The 14,254-nt window shown below is 38.3% G+C and overlaps 1 protein-coding gene across 4 annotated transcripts in view; it reads left to right on the forward strand.

Moving 5' to 3' along the window:
• The first annotated feature begins 359 nt into the window (after positions 1-359).
• The window catches only part of LOC106086832 (uncharacterized), a 109,859-nt gene continuing 95,964 nt past the window's right edge, over positions 360-14,254 (forward strand). Inside the window, exons 1-2 of one of the 4 annotated variants that reach the window (XM_059361201.1) lie at positions 360-377; positions 863-1,932. In XM_059361201.1, coding sequence (XP_059217184.1) covers positions 888-1,932 — 1,045 coding nt within the window. In that variant the 5' untranslated portion in view covers positions 360-377; positions 863-887. Of the gene's footprint in view, positions 378-681; positions 1,933-14,254 lie in introns of those variants that run through there. The other 3 variants (XM_013251644.2, XM_059361202.1, XR_009396647.1) reach the window with 3 other exon arrangements.

Consider the following 14,254-nt stretch of genomic DNA (forward strand, 5'->3'; position numbering starts at 1 on the left):
ACTGTAATAGTTTTTTTTACCTTTTTCCTCACTATAAACAGAGTACTATTTTTTCGCCTAGTTTTAGCCAACGTTTCACAGAAGTTTTTTTTATATAGAGTTTGACAGCATTCCGCTCGAAAAGATGAACAGAATACTCTGCTTAAGCTACCGAATCCGCTAGACTGGTAAATAAAACGACCCAAGTATCTCCAATCTACCGTCCAGCCTAGTGTTCAGTGAGAACGATCTGTTGTTTATAGACCTCCATTCAAAATTATTAGAAATCTGGTAACATAGACAACTGACGGTATTTCTGCAACGGTAACTCTGGAAAGTCACCACTTACTGTAGGTTATGTTTGTTTATCTCTATTTCCACAACTGTTGTTTGCATGTGTATGGATATAGAAGGAAAAAAACGATAACAGATAATCCAAGAAATTCAATATTTCGCTTTTGCCGGTTACATAACATAAACGCACAAATAGTTATAATAGCTTTAAAAATTCACATTGGTTCCACCAACCAATGTCCATTTACAAAGTGGCAACATTGTTTACATTTTTAAATGGATCCCCAACAAATGACAACACAAGGTATTTTGTTGTTGTTGTATGTGCGAATATTATGCGCCGGTCGATATACGTGATACTTTTGCTTTTCTTTTCTTCACATACATAACATTTTCCACTTTCAGTTCCTCCTTTGAACGTTCTGGAAAGAAATCAAGTTCTTGTGTTCTGTCGGTCGGTCGGTCGTCGCGTGTGTTGTTGTAGATGAAAATAAAATAAAAAAAAAGAAATTTGTTTTAAATTATTAAATTGTATCATTGGCTTTGTTTTGCTTTTTATTTTTTTCGCAACAAATTGGAAACGGATTAGAATTCTCGAAAATGGCTAAGAAATAATGAACGGTTTTGTTCATAATCTACCACCACCCCCACAGCTTGAAGAGTGTGCTAATAGAGATTTGCAAGGAGTTTTGGAAATAGAAGTAAGCCACATAAGTTTGGGCGAAAAGCAAAGAAAATCTTCAGAAGATACGGAAAAATTGTATGACACAACACCAGCACCATCATCGAATAATAATAAAAGTTTATTGTTGAATGATGACAATTATTGCAACAACAACAAGACCAATAAAAAGAATGTCGTTTTCGGGTGTGTAAATGAAATTCATACAAATCTAAACGTGAAGAAAATTAATGAGAAACATAGCAAAAATTCGTTTACAAGAGATAATATATCAAATTGTGGTACTTGTGTACAAGTGAAAATTGTATGGTTTGGTGAGAGAAGTGAAGACGCCGCTAATATTTTCGTCAGCTGTGGCTCATCGTCGCAATCGCCATTGAAAAGCCCAAGAAGTCCCCAACAACATTTTCGAAAAAAGAAATATAAACACTGCTGTCAGCCTTTTGTCGTTGTATCCACCGCTGCTGTCAACAATAAATTGCGGTATCGCATCTGTACGTGTGGAGCTCTATTCTTAGATTACTTGCGCTCTTGCAAACCCATTCAGATAATTGTCTCGAGCAGCAGCACTACGAGCACCAACAACGGCAGTTGGCCAACGACAACAGTCCTGGGACAAGCACAATTGCGACTGCCTTCGGTACTTCTAAGAAAATTTTCATTTAATATTGCCAAAGGTCATAATAATTTTGAACATAAAACAAAAATATACACCCTATATAAAAAGCTAAAACAGCAGCAACAACATCAGACATCTTCCTCGTTATCTGTTTCGCCCTCGCGGGATTCCGTTAAGTCCGGTGAAATACAACTACGCTTCAAAATGATGTTCGCCCCAGCTGCGGCGGGTGACATTCGTGCCCATGCCCATGACACTCAAACATGGTGTCCTTCGGAAAAACTCATACACCATCATCACCATCATACTCATATGATGGTAAGTGGTAAATCAAAAGTCACCGAACATGTTGTACAAGGTATGCCCGATTGCAATATTATCATGTTGTTTTCTACTCTTTGTGAATTGTTACATATACATACCTACATACATATATTTATATATGCAATGATTATGTACCTCCAATGCAATGTAATGTTAATTTAAAATGTCAGCTGAAGAACTTATTTAAAATTACAAACATGTAATTTTGTTTTAATCATACATTAGGCTTATCATCTCGTAGAGTCTTGAAATTTTAAAGAAAAAAAAACCTACATGGGTACCCAATTCCTTAAAGTTTAGACAAATCGACTTGGCTTGCTGTGGAATTAAGGGAGGCGTAATGTCTGGTATGTGGCATACTCGTGCATAGATACATACATATATATTTTATAAATATATTATTTGTTTTTTTACCTTGTTTTGTTTATATATTTGTTTAAAATTTTTTTTAGTTATGCATATTTCTCTTGTTTTCGTTTTGTTTTGCCCCTCTTTTCGCCGGTCAATTAAACGACAAATTTGTTTGCACAACACATTCAAGATTATTATGCAATAAATATTGTCAATTTGCACATACACTTTGTGTTTTGCTTCTGACGTTCGTTTTTCTTTTATTTATGTGATGGAATTTCGGTCCCGGAATTTGAATTAGGGGATATGAGCTATTTTGAGACCAAGCTGATGGTTACAATCATATGTATGCATGTGTGTGTGCAACAATGTCCAAGAGAAGGCAAAGTTTTTATTTCACAATATCAACAATACATTCTTCCCATCTAAACAGGCAATTTATGGTTTCCAAATGCAACACACAGTACCGCAATATCCTATATCGTGGCAAATGAAATAAAAATTAGGAAAAAAAAATGAAAAAAATTTTGTTAAGCATTTCCGTTAACATAAACAAAAGTATAATTACATTTTAAAAAATTAAAAATCAAAATATATGAAGGCCAATGTCAGCAGAAACTTTTCCCTGACTTCCTCTCTGAAAACAGTAACCTTAGAGATGCCAGATTAGCAAAATTTGAAAGCGAAAGCAAAATAATAGTTTTTACATAAAAAATTCATGGAAAAAATTCAAAAATAATCTCCTTAACTGTTATCGTTTTTAAATAGTCAATCTGAAGAATTAGCTCCTTATGGACAAATGAAAAGCACTTCCAACTAAGTGGAATTAAAGTTAACGCAGAATTTTCAAATGTAAATGTAGAAAAGACCAATTGAAATTCAAATATTTTATTTGAAATTCAGAACGTCCATTTGAAATGCAGATATTCCATTTGAAATTCAAAATAGTTCAACTTAAATGCAGATATTCAATTTAATGTTATTTATTTATTTATTAGTTCCAACATGTAATAAATATATGGACTAATGCAGAAAAGACAAAGCATTGGCCATCAGCTTAAACAGCAAAAAAATCGTTAATAGCAGATACTTTTTATTCAGATAGTTAAGTTAGAATGTGATATAAAATTGAATACTATAATGATGCTTTCAATAGAGACGTTCCTAAGGATGCCCTGGTCCTTGTTATGAAGAATTGTACGTTGATATGGAGACACAGAAACGCATGTTTCAAAGAAGTGTTCTACAGATGGTGGATTACCACATTTCGAACAAGTGATTTAAGTTTCTATTTAACAGGTGTCGGTGCGTTACATTGGAATAGCCTATCCCAAGAGGCTAATAATGGGGATTTTTCTTTTGTTAATATTTGTGGGGTAAACTGGCGTTTTTTTGCTAGCATTTATTAGTTGTCGAATTACTGGACTCTTGTTCAATAATTCGACAATTATTATCTAGATTTTGGTCTTAATTTACTGAAATTAATTTTTAGTCAACTATTTTTGATACGATTTTTTTTAATATGTTAAACGTTATTTTAGTCTTATTTTCTTTACTGTTTTTAATAATCTTTTTAACTTTAGTTCTAACGCACACTTTTCTGGACGGTCACTATGATGGCGGCTAATTGCAGTGATGACTCATTTTTAAGACAATTTTGCTCTAATCGGAACCTCTTGAACATCGGCTTTTTCAATGCACATTCTTTGAAACTTTCATATTACTCTTCAAAATTTGACGAGATAAATAATTTACTAAGCAGTGGTTATCTTAGCATTATAGGTGTAGCTGAGACATGGCTTAAGCCTTATGTACCTACTAAGGCTGTTAGCATTTCTGGATATAAGTTTTTTAGAGCTGATCGGAGTGGAATGCGCGGCGGGGGTGTCGGTATGTATGTTTTAAAAGATCTTAATGCAAAAGTTCTCTTGTCATCCTCTGAGCCTAGGGATTGTGAAGCCTTGTTTATAAGAATCAATTCTGGAATGGATGAATTAATTGTGCGAACTGTATTTTTGCCGAATGGAGATTTAGATGCTTTAGAAAATGTGATTTCTGATATCGCTGATAGACACTCTAATGTAATAATTTTAGGAGACTGTGATATTTTAGTTTCTAGAAAATATATACGTCTTAAACTATCGTTAACTCACTGCAATCTTTCCGTCCTCCACAACAACATTTCTACGCACTTCGACTTAGTTCGAAACTCTCTATCTCTTATTGATTACACTCTTGTGAGTTTCACCGCCTCCGTGATTCAGAGCAGCAACTTTCAACTTTCCCGCACTTAATTATAAACATGCATTCATGCTTTTGCAATATCGACTGCCTACCAGCAGTAATACTTCTTTCAAATCTTTTCGTGATTACAGCTCTGTCAATATAGAAAGTTTGGTAAACGATATATTGCTTACTGACTTTTCGTCAATTATCTGTACTAATGATACAAACTTACAGCTATCAGTTTTAAATGAAAAACTCTATATTTGGCTGAACAGGCATGTTCCTGAGAAAACGAAAATAATTAGATATGGCAAACCAGAATGGTACAATAATAATGATGTGCGGCTAGCTATCCTTAACAGGGATTTGGCATATCGCGCTTCTATTAAAGAACCCTCTGCCATTAATGACTTGCGCCATAAGAGAAAACAAGGCTATGGCTCGTAATACTATAAGAGGGGTTAAACGCTCATATGGTGCTCGTTTTTTGCTGGTTCCACAGATTCGAGAGAATTGATTCAGTTATATGTGATAGCAACTGTGATATAGATCCTAGTTTGTTGAATAATTATTTATTTTACTTCTTCTACTTCTAACTACGTACCTGATTTTAACCAAGTAAATAGTACTTACTCTGATAGCCGTAACAACACCCTTAACTTTAGAAATATAAATCCGGACAAATTACAATGTGCAATATTTAGAATTAAGTCGAATGCTTTGGGAACCGATGGTATACCTATTCGGGTTTTAGAAAACATCACAGTACCACATCTCTTATTGTCAAACTTACTGATGAGATCAGGCGTGCTGTTGATAAAGGCAATCCCTGTATTCTTGCCGCACTTGACCTCAGCAAAGCTTTCGATTCTGTTGACCATGATATTCTTTTTTTAAAACTCTTTAATAATTTCAATTTGTCACATACCTCTTGTAGTCTTCTTATGTCATTTTTGTCAAATCGCTCGCAGTATGTAGTCTGCCATGATCGTGTTTCTTATGTTAATTCTATTTCTACTGGTGTACCCCAAGGTTCTGTCTTGGGACCTGTTTTGTTTATGCTCTATGTTAATGACGTTCGTTCTTGTGTACAACATGTAGACTTAGCAATATATGCCGATGATTTTCAGTTGTTAAGTACAACTGACTCCAGTACGTTAGAAAGTTGCATCTCGAATCTTGATGAAGATATTCGACGAGTTTGTCAATGGGCTCGGTCAAATAACTTAACAAATAACATTGGTAAAACAAAATGCGTGGTATTCAATAGCTCGCATCATCAATTCTCTCCTCAAAATATTATTGTTCAAAACAATGTTGTCACATCGACTGATACTATGACCTCATTGGGCTTTGTAATTGATTCGGATATTGTATTCTCCTTGCACATTGCACAAATCTGCTCCAAACTAAACTTTATACTTAAAAAGCTCTACAATTTGAATGTTATTTTACCCACACAAATAAAATGTATGCTGGTTCATTCGTCGCTGATGCCTCATATATTGTATGGTGCTGAGGTGTATTCCGGATCCAATAGGACTAATCTGCTTAGGCTTCAGAAGTGTTTCCACAGCATACTACGGTTTGTTTACGGTCGTCGTTGTAGACGAGACTACGAATACTTTGCGAAACAATTACTTGAATGTTCTTTTGAGCACTTTCACAATATTAGATGCCTCTGCTTTTTCTTCAATATCCTTAAGTACCGTGAACCCAGTTACCTTCTTTCATATCTTCATTTCTTGCATTCAACCCCGAATTCTCAAATTCGTATTAGAAATTTCAATCATGTTGTATTTGAAAGATCATTTGTAATTCGCTTGTCTAGGCTATGGAATACTCTTCCTTCTAGTCTTAAAAACATCTCACTTTTAAGTCTAAGCTAATCCAACATTTCTTATAGGCAACTCAATTGAATTCATTTTCATCACTGATAATATCACACATTTGCTGCTTTTTCTTGGTTTTTGAGCGGATAATTGTGCGTTAGACTATGTTACTAATTTTTTTTAAACAATTTTTTTTACATTCAATAAATTTGTTAGTTATTTATTTTAGTGATAGTATTATATTAGATTTTAATATTGATTTTTGTACTATAAAAACCTGAAAATGTTCCAATTTATCAATGTAAAGACCGGGTGGGCGATGTTTGATTAATAAAAAAATGAATGAATGAATAATGTTGAAATTGTTTGCGATTGTTGGAATGCTGCTGTTGAAGTTCCAAAGTAATAGATTAAAATCTATTTTTTCACTCATATTTAGCTGCGGATCGTACATCCCGATCCGCGGTTCCGGTTAGACCAACAAACCCGGGTACCTAAAGAAGAATGATTTTATTTTTTTATTCAAAATTTTTGTTCCGAATACATCCAAACAGGATATTTTAGACGGTATTTGGGTAGGTTAGGTTGAAAAGAGGGTGCAGATATTAATCTGCCCCTTGCCACTTGGTCATACACCTAAGCCAGTAATTGGCTTGTTGTGCGCTCTAAAAACTAAAAAGTTATTTGGGTAACTTATCTAAAAAGTTCAACATATTATTTTTAAAATAGTCATGTTTGACTAACGGCAATCTTGGCTTCCTTTATGCAATTAGAACTTTAGACTCATCATTATCGGTTATACTATCGTTAAAGAACAAGATTTCCGGCACGGGATAGCTGTGAGCAACAACATTGAGATCCGATCTGTGTGGTGTTCATTGCTGTAACGAGAAACTTAGCTGCGAGCGTCCACAGGTTGCGGATAGTGGAATGCTCCATACGGAGTAGCTGCAACGGCAGTCGCGGACCCTCAGCGATATCGAGCGGAGAGTCTCAGCGAGAGGCCGGACGGCACAACGGCCATCGGTACTTTGGACCGGAACGAGCTTGCTTATCTGCAGGAGCATGACGAGGATCGCCAGCTCCACATGCAAATGTGGTTACAACAACAACGAAATTCTTGGTAGAATCCTAGGTATTTCTAGAATCTAAAAACTTTTCTACAAATGATAGTCCAGACTCGATAAGTAAGGTTTTAATGGGTGTCATACGAAAAGCCTAGATAATGCTTCGAATAAACTTTATGTATAGGGTGTTTATTTGATACATAGAAGATTTTAAGCTGTTTTCAAATAAGCATAGCCCGTATTCAATTTTGCTCAATACTAACGTTTTTAAATGGTAAGTCAAGGTGAATGTTTGAGTATGGCTTTAAGCGGACAGATACCTTACTGCACCGAGGTATACAATTTTTTTAGTTTTTCCAATTGCTCCTTCCAGCGATAATTTTTTTTCGAACATAATGCCTAAAATTTAAATTTTATTTACGATGGAAAAGATAATGATGTTGGCTGCAGTTGTGTTTCCTGCAAATGTGCAGTATTGAAGACTTATTGGACGATATTAATGCGCCTGAAACTTTGGACAAGTTGAAAATATAGGTTACTATGCCCGCAAAGAAAGTTGTTGGTGGCATTGCTGTCTCTGTTAGACCTTAAGGCCTTGTAATGCTCTCGTAAATATACCGTAAATGTAAAGGGACAATTATGCCTGACGTCGGAAAACTTCAGGCATACTTCCAGGGCAGGACTGATGAGAAAGATGGCACTCGACGAATTGGTGCCAGAAGTCGAGACGACTCTCCAACTGAAGGAGTACACAATGTCGGCCTTCCTGAATATTGTGAAGGCATTTAAAAATGAGGAGATGAGTCGACAGTCAGCGCCCAGAACCCCACGGGGGTTCAACTGAGTTTCTTCCTGTGTGACTTTATGCTACATGATAGGGCAATCAACGCGGACTTCGAAGATAGTTCCGTTTTCGTGTCAGCTGATAAAAGTTTGAAGAAATCTAATCATTTCCCGATTGGTTGTAAACTAGCAAGAGTTACGCCACTACGGAAGAAAGGCACTACTGGTTTAAACTGTTTCGATTATTGTCCAATTTATATACCAAATTGTAGATCATCTGAATCGCTTTTCACTAATTGATCCTTCCCAATCGGGCTTTAGAAGGCATCACAGTACTACATCACTTATGATAAAACTTACTGATGATATAAGACGTGCTGTCGTTAGAGGCAATCCTTGTATTCTTGCGCTTTCGATTCAGTTGACCATAACATTATTTTTTATCACAATTTCAACCTCTCGTATGAGTCCTGCAGTCTTCTTCTGTCATACTTATCCAATCGTTCTCAGTATGTAGTTTGTCATAATCAAACTTCGAATGTGAATTCTATTTCTACTGGGGTCGCACAAGGTTCTGTTCTCGGCCCTACTTTGTCTATGTTATATGTTAATGACGTTAGACGTTGTGTCCAACATGCTGACTTGGCAATATACGGTGATGATTTTCAGTTACTGAGTAGTTTAGACTCTGGTAGCATGGACAGATGCATCTCAAATCTTGATGATGATATTGGTTGTTGTTATTGTTGTTGTTGTAGCAGTGTGTTGTACACTGAGGCGGCAGCCCTTGCCGATGGATAACTCCATCGGGTCAATCCGGAACGTACAACCGGCTGCCATGGGATTGATGATGATATTGGTCGAATATGTCAGTGCTTTGCATTCAATGGATCTCGCCGTGTTTACTCGCCTCGCAAAAATGCTTCCACGGTGTCCTGCGATTTATCTACGGTCGTCGGTGTAGACAGGATTATGAATACTTTTCTCATCAGTTTCTTGGGTGTTCTTTTGTACACTTTCTAAATATTAGATTTAGAAAGTGTTAACATGGAGAACCGATTTATCTTCGCCCTTACTTTCAATTCTTGAGTTCAACTTGAAATTCGCAAATACACATTGAAATCTTTCATCATATTATATTTGAGAGATTCCTTACAATACGTTCGGCGAGATAATGGAATGCTTTGCCAAATGATCTGAAAAACAATTCATTATGTCAGCGGGCTTTTAAAGATAAACTGACTAATCACTTCCAAGGATTGATCAACTAAAACTTTATCACTGTTGCAATCTCACACATCCAGCATTCCCGCTGTTTAAAACAAATAAATGTGCGTTCTGTTACTATCTTTATTCCTTTTTACATATATATTATGTAAACTCATTTAATTGTCAATTTATTTTATTTTAGCTTTAATTTTTGTATTATTCACATATATCGGATATCTTATTTTGTTGTCTACACTTGTAATTCTTTACATCTATCAATGTAAAGCCCGAGAGGGCGAATTTTAATTAATAAATTGAATTGAATTGAAGTTTCAAAACCAAAAATTGATGTAAAGAAAACTGCGATTCTCCTATTCTATGATTTCTCTGTGGAATTTATTACAATTTATTGGTAATAGTTAACGTTGAACGGGTAGCCCACCATTAAAAGGTGGTCAGTCTGACCTGTTGTGAAAACTTAATGAAAAAGTGAGAAATATGTGATAACAAGAAATTACAAGAAGAGAGTAGGGGGTAAGCGCCAATACGGCGCTGCCTTATTTACAAATCCATGTTAGCACTATGTCGGGGAACTGTGGTGCATTTTTTTTTTATTTATTTCATTTCGTGCAATGCGAAGCCATCAGGCCTATAAACAATCACACTACGCATACGACGTACTTTTCTAACATAAGTTAAAAAACTACTAAATTGATTCAGGGATTCCACACACTCCGCCAAGCACTTCGTCCTCACTGTACTAGATAGAACCCACAGCATTGAGGGCCGCTATATACACCTACTGATTTCGACCCGGTACATCAGTTGAAACTCTGAGCTCTTATTTGTTTCGTCTTCATGTCATTACGAGAAGCTCAGCTGAGAGCTACCGGGTGAGCCCATAGGTTGCGGATAGTGGAATGTTCGTATACGGAGTAGCTGCAATTGCAGTCGCGGACAATCAGCGGTATCGAGTGGAGAGTCTCAGTGGCGATCGGACCTATGGATCGGAATGAGCTTGCTCGCTTTTAGAGCTTGAGGAGGAATGCTGCCTCCACAAACAACAACTGATTTCGAAAACTGTAAATACCTTTCACATAGTCCGACGACAAGGACGCAGAAGACGACGACGATGACGCTTGTGACCCACTACTGTCTATGTTCGCACAGCACCTTGCAACATATTCAGTATGACAACAGTCCCGTAATGATGTGAGGCCAGACCAAGATCGGAAATGTACCCACTCTATGCACCGGTTACACCTCACCGACACCGGCCGATGATGGAGGCGGTTCTGGCAAACCGAACAGAACCATCGTCCCGGGTTCTTTTCAATCCCGGCACGGACCAAAAGCGTGCGAAGGAGACATTCCGGGATGTGCCTCCCCATGACGAAAAAAAATCCTCCCTCACTTTCAAGTCTTTTTTTTTTTGCTAAAAAAATGCTACGTTTTGTAATAAGCATAATTTCCTCTTTACATTTACGATATATTTGTTCTACATTTACACTACATTTAACCAGGCCTTTACGGTATGTTTACAAGAGCATATCCAGGTCTTTAGAATATATAAGAAATAACAAGTAAAAGCGTGCTAAGTTCGGCCGGGCCGAATCTTATATACCCTCCACCATGGATCGCATTTGTCGAGTTCTTTTCCCGGCATCTCTTCTTAGGCAAAAACGGATATAAGAAAAGAGTTGCTCTGCTATTAAAACGATATCAAGATATGGTCCGGTTCGGACCACAATTAAATTATATGTTGGAGACCTGTGTAAAATTTCAGCCAATTCGTATAAGAATTGCGCCCATTGGGGCTCACGAAGTAAAATAGAGAGAACGATTTATATGGGATCTGTATCGGGCTATAGACCGATTCAGACCATAATAAACACGTTTGTTGATGGTCATGAGAGGATCCGTCGTACAAAATTTCAGGCATATCGAATAATAATTGCGACTTCTAGGGGTCAAGATCCCAGATCGGTTTATATGGCAGCTATATCAGGTTATGAACCGTTTTGAACCTTATTTGACACAGTTGTTGAAAGTAAAAATAAAATACGTCATGCAAAATTTCAGAAGCTCAAGAAGTCAAATCCCCAGATCTGTTTATATGACAGCTATATCAGATTATGGACCGATTTCAACCATACTTGGCACAGTTGTTGGATATCATAACGAAATACTTCGTGCAAAAATTCATTGAAATCGGATAAGAATTGTGCCCTCTAGAGGCTCAAGAAGTCAAGACCCAAGATCGGTTTATATGGCAGCTATATCAGGTTATGGACCGATGTGAACCATACTTGGCACAGTTGTTGGGTATAATAACAAAACACGTCGTGCGAAATTCCATTCCATTCGGATAAGAATTGCGCCCTCTAGAGGCTCAAGAAGTCAAGACCCAAGATCGGTTTATATGGCAGCTATATCAGGTTATGGACCGATTTGAACCATACTTGGCACAGTTGTTGGATATAATAACAAAACACGTCGTGCAAAATTTCATTTCAATCGGATAAGAATTGCGCACTCTAGAGGCTCAAGAAGTCAAGACCCAAGATCGGTTTATATGGCAGCTATATCAGGTTATGGGCCGATTTGAACCATACTTGGCACAGTTGTTGGATATCATAACAAAACACGTCGTGCAAAATTTCATTCTGATCGGATAAGAATTGCGCACGCTAGAGGCTCAAGAAATCAAGACCCAAGATCGGTTTATATGACAGCTATATCAGGTGATGGAACGATTTGAACTATACTTGGCACAGTTGTTGGATATCATAACAAAACACGTCGTGCAAAATTTCATTCCAATCCGATAAGAATTGCGCACTCTAGAGGCTCAAGAAGTCAAGACCCAAGATCGGTTTATATGGCAGCTATATCAAAACATGGACCGATATGGCCCATTTACAATACCAACCGACCTACACTAATAAGAAGTATTTGTGCAAAATTTTAAGCGGCTAGCTTTACTCCTTCGGAAGTTAGCGTGCTTTCGACAGACAGACGGACGGACGGACGGACGGACATGGCTAGATCGACATAAAATGTCACGACGATCAAGAATATATATACTTTATGGGGTCTCAGACGAATATTTCGAGTAGTTACAAACAGAATGACGAAATTAGTATACCCCCCATCTTATGGTGGAGGGTATAAAAAAGGGTTGTTGTAGCTACATCTTAATGTGGAGGTGGCGATCCTCGTCAAGCTCCTGTAGGTGAGTAGCTCGTTCAAAGGACCGATCGCCGCGGGAACAGGGTAGCCGTTGGTTTTTTAAGGCGCCACTAACTCGACTTATCATATCGAGCATCATAGGCACTCAGTATGTGTGTAAGAGCCGGTGCCGCCGGGCCTCTCACTAAGACACTGATTGTCCGCGACTGCCGTTGCAGCTACACCGTATGTAGCATTCCACTATCCGCAACCTGGGGGTGCGCCTGTAACTCGCAGCTAAGCTTCACTTGACAGCAATGAACACCACACAGATCGGATCTCACTGTTCCGACCTGTGTGATGCTCACAGCTATCCCGTGCCGGGACCAACATGGAGAGCATGGGGATAGCAGTCAAGTACAGTACTGAAGGAATAGAGTTATACAATGTGTACATACCGCCGGTTGATAGTTGTGACCCAGTTAAAGGCCAAGTTTACAAGCCCGACATAAATGGGCTACTGTGTGGCTATAGTCGTCTGGTTCTAGGAGACTTTAATACCACGTTTCGTGACATTCTCCCCTAGGTAACGATCAGCGGGGCTTAGCTTTGAAGGCTCCACGTTTTGCACGGTGAATGAGCAGCAGCTCGCCCGACATTTCCATTGCATCCCCTGATATCCTTAGTTACGTAACTTGGCAAGCCGTAATTTCTTTCAGATCAGACCACCTCCCCGTAATTCTCACCACCGACCGACCATCCGATTGCATTACCTCTAAGCGCCTGACGTTTATCAATATAAAGAATTTCGACTGGGCCGGATGCAGAGAGTACACCAATCGCCATTTCAGTGAACTGCCACCCCCTTAAATGTGCTAATTGCCGAGAGGAAATTGCGAGATATCATTAAAGCAGCACCCGCCCGCTGGTATAAACCAGCCGGACGAATACCCCAAGTGCGGCCCAATTTTCCGGCGCAGGCAATGGGACTCGTTTGGGGGAGTCGTACATTACTCTTCCTAAGCTTCGTAGAAGACTTTCCATTTGCCAAGTATTAGCATGGATTTCAAAGACTGCATAGCATAACAACTGCTTTGCATGCCACCACCGTACACATTTGCCGTAGCTTCAATCAGCCCAGGCCATGTGATAGGGCGGTCCTCGTGGCACCGGACCTATCGAAGGCATTCGACACGGTCAACCTTGCCGAACTATTTAAGCACATCGCCAATACGTCCTCTAGCCAGGCCTGAAACGCTGAGTTGCGAATTATTTGTGTGGTCGCCAGTCATATGTGGAATTTAGGGATAAGTAATCGAAACACCGTGGAGTGAGAGTTCTGAAGAAATTGACCTCCCCCAGTAAACCAGTAGTTTTGGCTCAATTACGATCCGGCAGATGCGGCCGCTTCAATTCCTACAGAGCAATAACTGTTGTCAACGTGCGGGATGTATGTCCCGATTGTGACCAGGACCACACGACACACATCACCTATTTAACTACCCAACCTGACCCATTCGTCTCAGACCCAGATCACTTTGGACGCACCCCATCTTAGTCGCAGAGTTCCTCGATCTGGATACTCAACAGAATCAAGCAAACGAAAGATAGAACACGTCACACGTAACACGTAAAAAAAAACTAGTTTTTGACAGAATTGAGCAACAGCAACAACAACAAATCTGAAGCAACGATATGATGTCTAAACTAAACAAGT

Source organism: Stomoxys calcitrans, chromosome 1, assembly GCF_963082655.1.
Source record: "Stomoxys calcitrans chromosome 1, idStoCalc2.1, whole genome shotgun sequence".
Classification (NCBI taxonomy): Eukaryota; Metazoa; Arthropoda; class Insecta; order Diptera; family Muscidae; genus Stomoxys; species Stomoxys calcitrans.